We start from the raw sequence: 13,731 nt of genomic DNA, 5'->3' as shown, positions 1-13,731 counted from the left end.
AAAGTGTTCCATCTGACAAGATCCCATAAAACTAAGAAATCATCACAGCAAATTAGGAGAGAGTAATTAGGGGCTATCATATAGGCATGCAATCTGAAACTCCTTAACATATGACAGTATTACAAGAATACCATTATTTGGTTAGAAGCAAATCTTAATACTAGCCCTCAACAAAAAGAATCTGCAAATAATTAATTAGTTAAGGATAATATTGTCTGTGAAAACAAAAGATGTAAGAAGGAATATTAAGAAAACAAACAGCAAAAATATGTGTAACTGCCACCAGTGTGATACTTTATATCTACTGTAAATGAAGCCTCAAAAACAGAATTTGAGATATTTAATTTGTTTTGGACAGTATACTTTGGACAGAAAAGCTGTATTTGAGCCTTTTCTTTAAAAAAAAAAAAAAAACAGCTGAACAAAAAAGTAACTTCATTTTATCAGACATCACTAATCTGCAAATCTTTTCCCAATGAGAACCAAGAATAGCAACCACCACTCCAGCAAAAACAACAGACAACATTTTTATGTGTTTACTATCTTCTAAGCACTATGCTCACAAGCATTTTACATACATAGTCATAGTCTTTACAATTATTCCCAATAGAAAGGCACTGTTACTATTAACCCTTTTTACGGATTAACAAATTCAAGCCTCTCAGGGTAAAATGACATCCACATATTAAAAAGCAGCAATTCTCAACATATGGTTTTGGGACTCCTGGACTCTGCCCCACTCGCCACTCTGAGATCCTTTCAGGGAATTCACAAGATCAAAACGACTTTCCTAGTAATTACTAAGCTTTTTTTTCCCCGTTTCATTCTCATTCTCTCATGACTGTTCAGTGGAGTTTGCCAGTGGCTACATGATATATGACATTATCACTCTTAAGGCCAATGCAATTGCGTGCTTATTCTTGTGTTTAAAAAAGTTCTCAGTTTAAAATTCTAGTATGGTAAATATTAATAGATACAGCCCATATAGACAAACACTCATTGGGGTCCTCAATAACTTTTAGAATGTAAATGAATGCTGACACCAAAATATTTGAGACCACTGCCATAGATTAATCCTAGGTGTTCTAGATTTGTGTAACCAGCACTGCAATCAAGATCTTGCGCCAATCTCTCACCACAAAGTTCTTTCTCATCCTATCCCTTTATAACCACGCTGACTCCTCTCTCCCACTATCCCCAACCAACCCCTGGCAACAACTACTCTGTCGTTTATAATTTTTCATTTTGAGAATGTAAGAAACCACCAGTTTACGATAATTCATTTCTATGGACTATGCAGTCATTAACTTCAGAAACCTATTTATTGCTTGACTTTGGAGATCAATGGTCATGATCCTTTAAAATTTGGATCTCAACACCATTCACCATCCATAGCCATAAAATAATGTATCAATTGGGTACTTCAAAAGTAATTGCTACTATATAAATGGTAAATTTTAGTCTGAAAATATATGTCATAGTTAAAAATGGATATAAGATACTTACAGATACATATTCAGGAATAGAAAGCTGATCTTCAGGAAAAGCTTTTAATTTAATATATTGCTCTTCTGTCAACTCAAAGTCACGCAGGTTTCGACGAACATCTCCAGCTTTTTCTCTTAGCTGAAGATTTGTCTCTTCTAGTTGTTTCTGTCTCAACAAAATGGTTTCCATTTCTTGTTTCATTAATTCTTGATATTTGCTACATTAGAAGAGAATTTATGGCAGGCTTTAAAAAAGTATTTGAGATATAATTTTCTCACAGTTTCCTATTTATATCAACATAAAGTTAGGAAATGAGAAACCTGACAGTATTATTTACTTACTCCAGCTAAATGCTTATTGACTCATATTAATCAGTTAAATATGAAATGACAATTCCATACTAATTATTAAATGTGTAACCATATAATTAAACAGAGAATTGATATTCTTAAAGAATAATTTTAGAAATTCAAATTATAATATTATATATTTCTTCTGCTTAAGGTTTAATGTTAAACATCAAGGACTCTACTTATTAAAGTAATTTGCATTTCCCTTTTATCCTGATACTTCAAGGATATCTCTTTAAGATGGTAACACTGAACCACCATAAAGTATTCACTCAACCAATGAGGTAATGAAAACAGTAATCTGCACATACTCATCATTCTCAAAGAATACATGTAGCAGACATTATTGTTAGTTGCCTACTGAAAGATTCTGATCAGGAAGGGACAATCTGATGTTATTAGTCTGTTCTCATGCTGCTAATAAAGACATACCCAAGACTGGGTAATTTATAAAGGAAAGAGGTTTACTGGACTCAGACTTCCACATGGCAGGGGAGGCCTCACAATCATGGCGGAAGGCAAAAGAGAAGCAAAGGCATGTCTTACATGGTGGCAGACAAGAGTGCTTGTGCAGGGGAACTCCCATTTATAAAACCATCAGATCTTGTGAGACTTATTCACTATCATGAGAACAGCATGGGAAAGACCACCTCCATGATTCAATTACCTCCCATCAGGTCCCTCCCATGACATGTAGGAATTATGGGGGCTATAATTCAAGATGAGATTTGGGCGGGGACACAGCCAAATCATATTACTGATTTTCCCCTTCCCTACTATATCAATCCCATTAACAGACACACACGCTGTTATTTCAATCTTACAACAAATGAACAAACAAAACCACAACTCTGGACCTCACTGCACTTCCCCCTTTGTTAGCCACCCCTTGGAGCAAACTTGCTCAAAAGTTGTCTATAATTATTGTCTCCAAATCCTTTCCTCTTAAACCCATGGCGATCATATTTTTACTGTCTCCAATGAAATCTCAATGACATCTAAATTGCAAATGATCAATTCTTAGTTCTTTTCCTCCATGATCTAATGATAGAGCTTGACACAAGTCACTTTCTTTTCTTGATACATTTTCATCACCTGGCTTCCAAGACATCATACTGTTCATTTTTCTTCTATTTTACTGTGGTTCCTTCTCAGTCTCCTTTTTGCTTTGTCTTAATGTTGGAGTACTTGGTACTCTTCTGTCTGTACGCACTCCTCCTTGGGGAATTCATCTAGTCTCATGACTTGAATACTGTCTATAGCCTAATGATCCCCAGATTTGTACCTCTACATGAGACTTTTCGTATACCTCCACATGGATTTCTAACTAGAAGACCCTAACTTAACATGTCCCAAATTGAACTCGGGCTTTTTACTCACAAAACCTTTGCTACCATGATTTCTTTCTTCTTAGCTGACAGAAATTCCATGTTTTCATTTGTTCAGGCCAAAACTTTTGATGTAATCCTTGACTCCCCTTTTTCTCTTAAGCCCCACATTGAATCCATCAGCCCTCCAAAAAATATTCAGAATCCAACCATTTTTTATGACCATCAGCTATCAAGAGTTTTATTACAATAGACTCGTGACTGCCCTCTCAGCAGCATCATTCAATCTGATATATGTCTTACAGAATTAGCATAGAAGACCTATTATCAAATGCAGTGGTTCTCAAAGTATTGTTTCTGGACCAGCAGCATCTGCATCACCTGGGAACCCAGTAAAAATGCACATTCTCAGGACCCCACCCCCACAAGTCAGAAACTCTGAGGGTGGGATCCAGTAGTCTTCTTTAACAAGCCCTACAACTGTTCCTGATACATGCTAAAGTTTGAGGTCCACTAATCTAGTGTGATAGTGGCTGATAAAAAGGTCCGATAATTTTTTACAATATCAGTTAAGTAGTAAAATCTTAAAAAGGGAAAATATACCTGTTTTACACTTTTACCTGTAATTAAAACATAGAACTAAACATTCACATTTTTATATAGGATCCAGATATTTTGAATACAGAGGTACGATTTGATTTTGTGTAAATCATCATGTATGATTTCCAAGTTCAATTTCTTTACAATGGCATGAGACCCTAAAAGACATTTAGGAAGAAACCAATGAAGGTATCTTATATGGATTTCATGTTTGCCCTCAATCTTTAAACTTGTGTTGCTTATATTTAATTTCATAATTTTTTAGTTCCTTTTACTGAATCGTTCCAAAGAATTTATTTCATTGTTTATATTATTTTTAATTAAGTTACATAAGTATAATTGCCATAGGCATATTTAAGCATGATAAGCCCACAACTGAGCTAGAGAAAGTACGCAGGAATAACAGAAAGTACTTCAGGCCAGGAAAGTCCAATGGGTCATGAGAATCAATCAATACGTTGCATAAAAGAAGAAAGGTTAATGGTGGTCAGTTTAGAGAGCTTCCTTTATCATATATGGTTTACACTGACCAATGTTTGTTGAATGAATGTTGAATCTTGACTTTCTGTATTTTATGTACCATATCAAGTATCCTACTTTTTTTGTGGTCTAGGTGTAAAAATTATTGCTATCTCTGACTTAAAATTTCTCTATTTTAGCTTACAATCACAAACATGAACAGGCAATAAAATTACTTTTAATTGCTAAATAGATGTTTTTTTTTTTAAAAAAAAAACTTTTCTTACCTGGCATCTTTCTGTTGAAAAGCCAATTGGTTGTCTAATCTCAATGTTAGTAGCTGCTTCTGGTGAAGTGCATCATTAAGTTTCTCCTCCAATTCTTCAATCTTCGTAAAAAGATAAATTATATGATTTGTCATAAAGAAAAACTTTCAGTTTCATAATAAACATATTTTAAAAACACTTGAAAGAAACAGGCTAAAAATGGATAGAGGGACCAGGCACAGGGGCTCACGCCTATAATTCCAGCACTTTGGAAGGCCAAGTGCTGTTGCCCAGGTTAGAGTGCAGTGGCGCAACCTTGGCTCACTGCCACCTCCTCCTGCCAGGTTCAAGTGATTCTACTGCCCCAGTCTCCTGAGTAGCTGGGATTACAGCCAAGTGCCACCACACCCGGTTAATTTTTGTATTTTTAGTAGAGACAGGGTTTCACCATGTTGGTCAGGGTGTTCTTGAACTCCTGACCTCAAGTGATCAGTCCACCTTGCCCTCCCAAAATGCTGGGATTACAGGCATCAGCCACCGCGCCTGGCCTCCTGCCTCCAGTTTTGCCAACCTCCAAATTTATATTCCTCTATCTTACCTTTAAAAAATGCTATCAAAAATTTATTTTCAGCTGGGTGTGGTGGCTCACGCCTGTAATCCCAGCACTTTGGGAGGCCGAGGCGGGCAGACAACTTGAGGTTGGGAGTTCAAGATAAGCCTGGCCAGCATGGTGAAACTCCATCTCTACTAAAAAATACAAAAATTAGCCAGGCATGGTGGCGGGCGCCTGTAGTCACAGCTACTCAGGAGGCTGAGGCAGGAGAATCACTTGAACATGGAAGGCGGAGGCTGCAGTAAGCCGAGATTGCACCACTGTACTCCAGCCTGGGAGACAGAGCGAGACTCCGTCTCAAAAAAAAAAAAATTATTTTCCTAGTTTTACATTCTTCAGAGGATCCTCACTGTCCTCAGAATAAATTCTAAACACTGTGGCATAATACAGTGGTATTTCTTGATCTAGCCAACTACTTTTGTCATTAGCTTAAAAGGAAACTCCATTTCAGCCAATATAAGTGCTTGCCATCCCCCAAGTATGCTGTGCTTTCTCAAGCACTTGGATTTTGCTCTTAGTCTATTTAGAAAATTCTTTACTCCCTTTGCTTCAACCAAGACGATTCCTGTTTGCCCCTTAAAATACATGAACTTCAGGCAGGGCGTGGTGATTCACACCTGTAATCCCAGCACTTTGGGAGGATGAGGCGGGCGGATCACAAGGTCACGAGATGGAGACCATACTGGCTAACATGGTAAAACTCTGTCTCTACTAAAAATACAAAAAATTAGCCGGGTGTGGTGGCATGTGCCTGTAGTCCCAGCTACTCGGGAGGCTGAGGCAGGAGAACCGCGTAAACCCGGGAGGCGGAGGTTGCAGTGAGCTGAGATCATGCCACTGCACTCCAGCCTGGGTGACAGAGTGAGACTCCATCTAAAACAAACAAACAAACAAACAAACAAACAAAAATACATGAATTTCACAGCCAATCCATAACATATGCAAGTAAATCCCTCCTCTTGCATCGTCAAGTCCCTCTTCTCTACTGAATCATTCTATCATCAAGCAAATGGTCCCTTGATCACATCATTCTCTTTGCTACAGCACCATTTCTCTGCTGGTCTTCAGAGCAAAACTTCAATATAGTTTTTGCCCCATACTATTCCAGTGAAACTATTCTTGTTAAAGTCCATAATGTCCTGTGCATTGTTTTTTTCTGCCTATTTATCTTATTTGACAGCATGACTTGATACAGCTAACCACTTCATTCTCTTTTAGCTTCCATGATACTCTTCTCTAGTTTTCTTAACTCACTAAATACTCTTAAGCTTTCTAGGCTCCTCAGCTGGACTACCCCTTTGACTTACTTTATAGCCCTCTGTTCTCCCTAGGAAATACCATACAATCCCATGGCTTTAGGTGCCACCTATATGCTGATTTATCTATCTATCTATCTATCTATCTATCTATCTATCCATCCATCCATCTATCTAAGTGTGTGTGTGTGATCTATCTATAAGTGTGTGTGTGTGTGATCTATCTATAAGTGTGTGTGTGTGTGTGTGTGTGTGTGTGTGTGATGGACTCCTCCTAAACTCTAACTGACAATTACATTTAGGAATCTATAAGTTACATCTTCAAAACTGAACTTATTAATATATTTTACCTCCCAGATCAGTTTTCTCCCAGCCTTCCATTCTTATAAATGGCCCCAGTTAAATAAGCCAAAAACTTAGGAATGTAACTCTTCTGCTTCTGTCTTGTCTGCCCTTAGTCTATTATTTTAGTGCCATTTTGAATACAGAAATCAGGACATGTAACTCTTAACTGCTAAAATTTGCCAATAGCTTTTCTGACTACATAGTCTAAAGCAAGAGTTAAAAAATGGTGATGGGCTAAATCCAGCCCATGAGAAAAATCTGATAGAGCATAGGTGGCCTACAAAGCATAAAATATTTTCTGTCTTGGCCATAAAAAGAGGGACCTCTGCCATATTCATTGGCATATATCTAGCAACATCTCAATAAATAACTTAAATCAATATAAAATGTAAAATAAACACATTCCTTATAATTACTGTTTCCCAAATCAAGAATACTGTTATGTGTTGAGCATCCCAAACCCTAAAATCTGAAATTCAAAATGCTCCGAAGTCTGAAACTTTTTGAGAGTCACTATGGCACTCAAAGGAAATGCTCAGTTGGCCCTTTTGGATTTCAGACTTTCAGATCTGGGATGCTCAACTGGTCTAACACAAATATTCCCAAGTTAAAAATAAAAAATAAAAAATCTGAAATATTTCTGGTCCCAAGTATTTTAGATAAGAAACAACCTGTATCACGAGGAAAAAAAAAAACACTTTTTTTCAGGGTTTCAATGTTTACAATTTCAATTAACTTCTAAATTGAGTCCCTTAACTCAGGGACAAGCTGGGAAATGTATTCATTTCCCAGGTAATAAGGAACCCACAGATCTCTAATGAGAGATAAACAAAAAGAGTTTGGGGCATTTAAAAACTTTAAAGAGCTCAATTCTGTGGCTCAAGCTGTAAACCCAGCACTTTGGGGGGCCAAGGTGGGAGGATTGCTTGAAGCCAGGAGTTTGAGACTAGCCTGGACAACATAGTGAGACCCTGTTTCTACAAAAAATAAAAAAAATTAGCTGGGTGTGGTGGTACACGCCTGTAGTCTCAGCTGCTCAAGAGGCTGAGGTGAGAGGATTGCTTGAGCCCAGGAATTTGAGGCTGCAGAGAGCTGTGATCAAGCCACTGCACTCCAGCCTGGGCAAGAGAGTGAGACCCTGTCTAAAAATTTGAAAGGCAAGAACAGAGAAGAGGAAAGGAATAAAGAAGTACAGTAAGGAAGGGAATCTAGGCAGCAATAGATGAAAATAAAAGTGTAAAGCTAACAATGCTCTACTATCAGGAAGTTTGGCCTGAATAGCTACTCTTCTGAGTAGCTTTTCTACATTCTTTCAGTTAACAAGCAGCTGAGTGGGAAGTGCTTTTAAAGTGTTCTTGGACCTGCTTGTTCCTGTTTTTAGACATGGAGAATTCAAATCAATACGGCCAAGAATATTCCTAGTAACAAACTATAATAAAGCCATGTGTCCATAACCATTTGTATTGGTGCCACAATGGAGTGGGACATGTTAGATTCAAATATTTTCTAACTAAAAAAAGATTTTGATGGGTAGAAGAAAAAACTTACTTGCCTCCCAACATCAAACCTTCCCTTCTTTCTGACATACTCTGGTTTTTATTAGTAACAACATGCCCAGTTAGCTTCCCATCCCTTGTAGGTAGGGGTGGTCATGCTATACAATGTTAGTCAATTGAGGCCACTGGCTTGAACTTCTGGAAGAACTCTTTAAAGAGGACCAACTCATTTGGCACATGCCCCCTTTTCCACTATCCTTCTCCTTATTACCGCCTTTTACATGTACACAATACTGGAGGCAGATAAGCTATCTTATGATTTCAGGTGAAAAGCATATGTTGAAAATAGCTAAGGTTAAAAGGAGCCTGGGTTCCTAATGCGATCAAGGAGTAATCATTCGAGGTCTACTAAAATACCTATTTTTGGATTTTTGTTATACCAAAGAAACAAAATCCTTCTCCTGCTTAAGCCATGGTTTCCAGGTCTCTGTTACCAGCAACCACCATATTTCAAGTCTCTGGTATTAACTGCAGAACTTAATCCTTGAAACCCTGGGCAGTTGGTTCAATCTCTTTCCAAAATAGAAATACCTATAATATTTATTAACAGTTGACTATTCTGGACTACTTAAATGTTTCCAATGACAGGAAGCTCAGAAACTTAAGATCAGGCCATTTCAATGTTAATAGCAATAACAGGCTTACATCGAGCAGAAATCTACCTTTCCTGTGACTTCCAACCATTATCATGGAGCTATAGTCTAGTGAGGAAAATTTATTTTTCATAACGTTAGCATATGATGCCCAATAAGCTTTGGAGAATGAATGACCAATTAAAAATACCTTTCTTTCAAGACCTAGGCTTTAGGTTTCCTGTCCAGGCTAAAAAGTGTATGACATGGCTGGGTGCAGTGGCTTCACACCTGCACTTTGGGAGGCTGAAATGGGTGGATCGCTTGAGGCCAGGAGTTCGAGACCAGCCCGGCCAACATAGTGAAACCCCCATCTCTAGCAAAAATACAAAACTTAGCTGGGCGTTGTGGCACGGGCCTACAGTCCCAGCTACTCAGAAGGCTGAGGCACAAGAATCGCTTGAACACAGGAAGTGAAGGTTGTAGTGAGCTGAGATCATGCCACTGCACTCCAGCCTGGGCAACAGAGTGAGACTCTGTCTCAAAAAAAAAAAAAAAATTAAAAGAAAAAAATAGTATATGGCAGCACTACCAAATTGAGCCCCTTTCTTCTTCGCTTAAAAATTCAGAGAGGATGCTACCAGATAGATCTGAATCAAATACTGTGTGGTGTTACCAGATCCATTAGGCTTTTGGGGACCCTGTTCATTTCAAAATACCCCACGAACCTTCTTTGCTTTCTTCTAGAGCTGGACCTCATTGAAACACCAAGAAAACAAACAGCTCTAACACCAGGAGTCCAATATACTTCTAAGTCCTCACAATCGACCAGAGGGACAAAATTCAGTGGGGTGTACTAGCTTTAGAATCACTGCTCACAAGAAACAGTGTAGCACTTTGTTCATCTGGAGTGCTTCACACATAAAGACAAAAATAAAGACATAACTAAACATATAATAACACATAAAATATGTGTTATTTTAAAACATATAAAGAAATATGTCACATACCAATTTATACATAAACAAATAAGTGAAAAAATATATATCATGTGTGTAGTGCTGTTTGCCTGTCTAAGGTGGTATTCCCAGGGCATGTAAGAAGTAAACATATATACGCACACATACACACATTAACATACATATACATATTCTTTAATAAAAATATTTTTTAAATATTCTTTCATCAACTCCAGACTCACACTTTCTCACATTTTAACATCTCTAAAATTGGAATGCATTTTACAATCTAAGGCACTTAACAATTCAACTGGAAGTTTTTAACCTTAGCAATGTATGTAATGATGCATCTTACAACAGAGGTGCTTTAGGTTCAATAAATTATGGAAGGCTAACTCTACAATAGGTATTTCTTCATATATTTGAGAGCAAACATCTTATTCCTAAAGAGTCTTCAAGCAGAAAATCCTGAGTGATTGTATGATAGAGAAAAAACTCTACTAATATACAGCAGGGCAGCTATTTTGGAGATAACCTGGCAGTACACTTAGTTAAATGAAGGAGACATTTATATATGTCAAAGACATGCTCACAGAGGTCCAGAAGAGAAATGTCTAATGCTGCATGTGTTGCAAGGAGCTGGAGGCAATCTGGATGCCTAGCAATGTAGGAGTAGAAAGACTGGTAGATGCACACAAAGAATTATATAAGAGTTGGAAGCAAAGGACTAGACGTACACAAAGTAACAGATAACTTCAAAAACAGTGCTGAGTAGGAAAAAAGAGATGAGAACTAAAACAAAGCATATAATTTACATTTCTGTAAAGTTAAAAGATACACATTCTCAAGAATACATGTAAACAAAACATTAAAATGTTTGCATTAAGAAACGGAATGAGCTATAGGAATGAAAAGAATAAATACATTAGAAAAACAGCAGCCTTTCAGGGATCAATGATGATTATGTGTCAAACTCAGGAACACGACTAATGCAATCTTCTACATTTTCAGTCAAACTAGAAAACCACAACAAAAACTACACTAAGCACCATGGAAGTAGAAAAATAATAATATTGTGCTGAGTAAGTATAGCTACAAATAAAATAATATGTAAATAATAAGTTTATTATTAGTATACACCAAGCATCTATGAGCTTACATACATTGATTAATCCTCCCAATAATTCCACGGAATAAATACTATTATCATTTTATAGGAAATCACGGAATAAAAACATTAAGGAATTTAGTAAGGCTGGAATTCAAAACCCAAACTGTGTGCATCTAGAACTGTAATTTGGATTTGTTACACTAGAGAGCCTGTCATGAATCAACCAACATTTCTATAATATAAAGCTTACACCTAAAAAGAAGCAAAGCCATTGACAACCAAGCACAACGCAAGTTGAAAACAATACAAGAGGTGGCTGAACAAAATGTAAGTCTGGATATGGTATACAGGCGGCACTTAAAAAAATACTTGTTGACTGAGTGGGTGAATTAATGAATGGGAGATAACCTCAGGTTTCTTCAATGAGTTGCACTAAGATCTGGAGAGGTGAAGGTAGATGGAGTTCATGTGAAATGCAAAAAGAGTAAGGGAATAGGGATGGGAAACCACGGGATGCATGGATAAACTACCAAGTGACCTAGACTAGGTAGGTGACTGTATAGGGTACCTAAAAGAAAGTGTTTGGAGCTTCACTTGTGTAGAGTATAGGCTTTAGACTTCCTAGGCTTGAATCCTATCTGGCTCTATCACTTTCATCTGAATGGCCTTGGGTATGCTATTAACCACCTAGTGGCTTTGTTTAATCAGAGCAAAATGGGGTTCAGTCATTCATTTAAGAAATAGCTGGGCACTTAATTTGTGTCAGGCACCGTTCTAAGTGCTGGAAATACAACCGTGAATACAAAAACAACCCTGTCCTCATGGACCTCACCGTCTATTCACAGACAAATAACAAACAAATTCAGTCTGATGGCCATAAAAGGCACAGAAAATGAAAGGGATGAAACAGATAAGGATGCTATGTTAGTTGATAACAACAACGGCTAATACTTCTTGTGTGCTTATTTTTTTTTCTCCCCTCAAAATTTGTATATTGAAACCTAATCACCAATGTGAGTAGCAGGAAGTTGGGGCCTTTGGGGTGATTAGGTTATAAGGGTAGAACCCTCATTGTTGGGATTGGTGCCCTTACAAAAGTGATCCCAGAGAGCTAGCTGGGCATGGTGGGGAGCACCCTGTAATCCCAGCTACGTGGGAGACTGAGGCAGGAGAATTGCTTGGACCCAAGAGGTGGAGGCTGCAGTGAGCCAAGATTGTGCCACTGAACTCCAGCCTGGGTGACAGAGCGAGACTGTCTCCAAAAAAAAAAAAAAAAAAAAAAATACCTCATATGTTAGATTTTTTAAATTGAGCCTACAAAAGTAATTTATCCATATCTACGTTTAAATCATTCCGTATTTCAATACTCAAATTATTATTATTATTTTTTTGAGATAGGGTCTCACTCTGCTACCCAGGCTGGAGTGCAGTGGCATGATCTCGGCTCACTGCAATGTCTGCCCCCGGATTCAAGTGATTCTCCTGCCTCAGCCTCGGAAGTAGCTGGGCCTGCAGGCGCAGCACCACTACGCAGGGCTATTTTATTTTTTTAGTAGCAAGGGTGGTCTCACCATGTTGCCCAGGGTAGTCTCGAACTCCTGAGCTTGAGAGCAATCCACTGGCCTCAGCATCCAAAGTGCTGGAATTACAGGTGTGAGCCACCGCACTTGGCCTCCAATTATTATTATTATTATTACTAGTTTTTGAGAGTCTTGCTGTGTTGCCCAGGCTGGAGTGCAGTGGCACGATTGTGGCTCACTGCAAACTCTGCCTCCTGGGTTCAAGCGATTCTCCTGCCTCAGCCTCCCGAGCAGCTGGGATTACAGGCACCCACCATCACAGCTGGCTAATTTTTTTTTTTTTTTTTTAAGTAGAGCTGGGGTTTCACAATGTTGGCCAGGTTGGTCTCAAACTCCTGACCTCAGGTGATCCCAACTGACAGATAAAACTGTGTGTATATGTCATGTACAACATAATGTTTTGAAGTATACGTACATTTGTGAAATGGTTAACTCTAGCTAATTAACAAATGTTTTACCTCACAGTTATTTTAGTAATGAGAACACTTAACATCTGCTGTGTTTTTCAAAAACACAACGTTTTCCAAGATTACAATGTCATTAACTATAGTCACCATGCTGTCCAATAGATCTCTTGAATATATTCCTCCTATTCAACTGTAATTATGTATCCTTTGACCAACATCTCCCCAACCCTCCTTCACCCCTAACCACGCCAGCCCTTGGTAACCACCATTCTATTCTCTACTTCTATGAACACCAAAATTATTTAAAGGCTGTACTTGTCAAGAAATATAAATGTATCATTTCAAGTTCAGATAATGTGTGTATTTAATTCTTATTTACCTGCCGTTTGAAGACAATAAAGCATATAGAACACAAAATTTAAACCTGATCTTACCTTTGTAAGATAATCCACTTTCAAATTGTCGATCATCATAGTTTTCTGGGATAGCTCAATTTTTAGTAACTGAATATTATGAAGTAGTTCTTTTCGTTCAATTAACTGCCTGGTGATTTTGACTTTACCCTCTCGCTCTTCTGATGAGGAAATATCATCCGTAGGAACTGTTGTTTCTAAACTAATATCTTCAGATTCCAGAGAACTAGAGATGTTCACTTTTTTTGACTCCTTTGAAATTTTTCGAGACATTTTTATTATTATGGATCAGTTTTCTTCTCTAATTCGATTTTAATATTCTGTAGGTTAAAAAACATTAATTCAAATGTACTATAAAATTAACTACACAAATCATGGACTGTATTAAAGAGAGACTAAGGATTCCTTAAATAAATATTAGGCAATTT

At 37.7% G+C, this 13,731-nt stretch overlaps 1 protein-coding gene across 3 annotated transcripts in view; it reads right to left on the bottom strand.

Annotated features, from left to right (window-relative positions):
• Positions 1-13,731, bottom strand: part of PIBF1 (progesterone immunomodulatory binding factor 1) — a 232,929-nt gene that overhangs the window by 217,548 nt on the left and 1,650 nt on the right. For all 3 annotated transcript variants that reach the window (XM_004054592.5, XM_031001205.3, XM_055360191.1), the window contains exons 2-4: positions 13,325-13,623; positions 4,513-4,613; positions 1,507-1,705 (exon numbers count right to left, since the gene is read on the bottom strand). In XM_004054592.5, the coding sequence (XP_004054640.3) occupies positions 1,507-1,705; positions 4,513-4,613; positions 13,325-13,576 (552 nt within the window). In that variant the 5' untranslated portion in view covers positions 13,577-13,623. The remainder of the gene's footprint in view (positions 1-1,506; positions 1,706-4,512; positions 4,614-13,324; positions 13,624-13,731) is intronic.

The sequence above is a fragment of the Gorilla gorilla genome, chromosome 14 (assembly GCF_029281585.2).
Source record: "Gorilla gorilla gorilla isolate KB3781 chromosome 14, NHGRI_mGorGor1-v2.1_pri, whole genome shotgun sequence".
NCBI classification, from domain to species: Eukaryota; Metazoa; Chordata; class Mammalia; order Primates; family Hominidae; genus Gorilla; species Gorilla gorilla.
Note: the sequence above shows the minus strand (reverse complement) of the source record. Positions and strands in the feature narration are given on the sequence as shown.